This window comes from Poecilia reticulata, unplaced genomic scaffold, assembly GCF_000633615.1.
Source record: "Poecilia reticulata strain Guanapo unplaced genomic scaffold, Guppy_female_1.0+MT scaffold_276, whole genome shotgun sequence".
In the NCBI taxonomy this organism is placed as follows: Eukaryota; Metazoa; Chordata; class Actinopteri; order Cyprinodontiformes; family Poeciliidae; genus Poecilia; species Poecilia reticulata.
Genome location: NW_007615055.1, coordinates 51505 through 54066, shown reverse-complemented (window position 1 = coordinate 54066; position 2562 = coordinate 51505). Strand labels below are relative to the sequence as shown.

At 54.2% G+C, this 2562-nt stretch overlaps 1 protein-coding gene across 1 annotated transcript in view; it reads right to left on the bottom strand.

Moving 5' to 3' along the window:
* The window catches only part of LOC103460690 (apoptosis-stimulating of p53 protein 1-like), a 45472-nt gene that overhangs the window by 18361 nt on the left and 24549 nt on the right, over window positions 1–2562 (bottom strand). The window contains exons 8-12 of the mRNA XM_017303439.1: window positions 2370–2456; window positions 1550–1715; window positions 789–1007; window positions 582–713; window positions 285–435 (exon numbers count right to left, since the gene is read on the bottom strand). Of these exons, the coding sequence (XP_017158928.1) occupies window positions 285–435; window positions 582–713; window positions 789–1007; window positions 1550–1715; window positions 2370–2456 (755 nt within the window). The remainder of the gene's footprint in view (window positions 1–284; window positions 436–581; window positions 714–788; window positions 1008–1549; window positions 1716–2369; window positions 2457–2562) is intronic.

Sequence of the window (2562 nt, the reverse complement as noted above, 5' to 3'; positions counted from 1 at the left end):
TGCTAAAGCTAGCTCTGCTAACGCTAGCTCTGTCAAAAGTAGCTCTGCTAAAGCTAGCTCTGCTAAAGCTAGCTATGCAACGCTAGCTCTGCTAATGCTACAGCATTATACAAACACACTATTTAGTAGAAGCTAAATATCCTGTGAAGAATTCTAACCCTTCAGCACAGATGTTAAAACAGCCGAGTAATTAGCGCTAAGCTAACAATTAACTCCTCTATTGGCACATTAGCTGACGTGGGGCCACCACTGGATGATAGTTTCCACCGAGACGCTGAACTTACCGCTGGTACAGCAGCTTTTGGATGTTGGGCCCCTGGGGGCCCTCAGGTTCAGTGATGGAGCTCCGCTTCTTCAGGGGCCGTGGAGCGTTGCTGAGACGCCGCCGCAGAACCTCCAGATCGGCGTCATTCTGGTACCGCAGCTGCGAGTGGGCTGAGAAGACAGCAGACCAGAATAAGCYCTGGTTTCCTGATAAAGGCTCAGTTAGCCACCAGAACGGCCAGTCAGTCTGACCGGTCCTATCACCATGGCAACCATTAGGTCCTGTGTGAGTGGAGCAGACGGAGCTGGGAACCCACCGACTGGCGTCAGCTTGGTGGGACTGAGGGGACGAGGGAAGCCGTCCACGCCGGGCGGAGGAAGGGCCGCGCTGTCTCTGGCTTCGTCCTGCGGGGCGGGGGACGAGGTCGGCACCACGGGCTTCCCGTAGACTGTGGAGACAGAGCAGACGGTGGGACGGGTGGTCGGCCCGATCGGACCTGCGGCGGCATCGAGGCGGTTCCGACCTGCCCTGACGGCGGCCCGGTTCCCAAGRGGGCCCGGGTTCTTGGCCTGAGGCTGGTGCAGGTACATGCTGTAGATGGAGCTGCTGTTCATGGTGGCGGGGCCCTTCCTGGGGGACTGCGGCCTGGACGGCTGCTCCGGGACGTAGGGACGCACCGCCACCGCAGGAGGGGGGTCGGGCCGCTCCGACTGGAGGGACAGCGGGGAGGATGGCGCAGAACCTGGACACAGAACCAGAACCAGCTGCCAATATATGACAACTAGCTAGCTGTTAGCTAAACACTAACTCTTATCCAAGCACTGTCTGTTAGCCAAATGCTAACTTTTAGTGAAATACTAGCTCTCAGCTAAATGTTAGCTGCTGGGCAAATGCTAGCTGTCAAAGAAAGTACAGCTAGCTGTTAGCTAAACATATCTGGGCCGGTACCAGAGAGTCCAATCTCTCCTCCCATCAGAACCAGGTTCTGCAATAGAACCCAAAGAATCCTCTTCTTCAGTCAGAGGCTTCATTCGTAACCACTGCAACACACACCTCTACAGGAGAAACTTCTCAACATTTTTGTTTTTCTCATATTGTTTGTTGTTGATTTTTCCTTTTAATTTTAAAAACTGAAATGCATAGAAAACAATGAAAGCATGAAAATATTCAGTGGAAATCAACATTCTACATCAGTAGTTATCAGCATTATTACCCATAGGCCACAAGTGTAGATATGACAATTCTAGTATTTCAAAGTATTTCCCGTGTGTCTCTGGACGGTACCTGGGTTCTGGGTGGGGACGCGCTGCGGCGATGAAGAGGAGGAGCCGGCGGGGGGGCGTGGCCAGCCCAGCGTCCCGGGCGCCGAGCGCGGCAGGGAGCTGCAGTGATGGGCGGCGGCCTGATGGGCGGCGCTGGGGTACGTCCCGTAGCCGGAGGGTCGCAGCTGCTGGGAGGACCAGAACCCGACTCACTGGCGTCTCCATAGCAACCACTACATGCATCAACCAGCTGAGACCAGATGTTTACATACTCCCCGTCTGACATGAAACTGGACTGAACTTCCTGGTTCAGGTCCAGTTCACCAAGCTGGTTCTGGAACCAGAAAAGTTCTGGATGTTCAGAATCATTTCATGAGAGTTGACCTTTAACCTTTAGTACCAAGATTGAGTCCATTCCTCCTCACAGAACCACTGGAATCGGGTCAGGACTGTAGCCGTCCTTCCTCACAGAACCGTCCTTTTCTGCAGACCAGAAAACCCGTTTGGACCCGACTGTCTAACAACACAGCCCCACAGCATGATGCTGCCACCACCACCATGCATTACAGAAGGGATGGGGGTCCAAGGCTTTCTAGCGTCCAGGAGACAGGACATGTCTCCACAGACGAAGGTTTTGTCCCTCTGGACATCTGCAGGAACGGCTTCTTCCTCACKGAAGCAGAGTGAGAATTAACCTATCAGAAGCTGACAAAGCCATGACATCACCACCGGGGCGGGGTTTAGAGGAACAGTGCTCTTCTGGAGCTTAGGGAACTGAAACAGGTGGTTCTGGTTTCCRGTCAGACGGAGGGAACAGTCTGGGTCAGAAGGACGAACGGTACCGGTTCTGGACCGCAGGTCCTCCAGTCGGCTCCAGTCTGGCTGATGTTGGGCCACGGCGCGTCGCTGACTGGACAGGAAGCGGGASAAACAGAACCACGTCAAGAAACAGACTGGAAACTCGATAGGGACAACCAGGGACATCTAGGGACAACCAGGGACAACTAGGGACAACTGGAGACATCTAGGGACAAC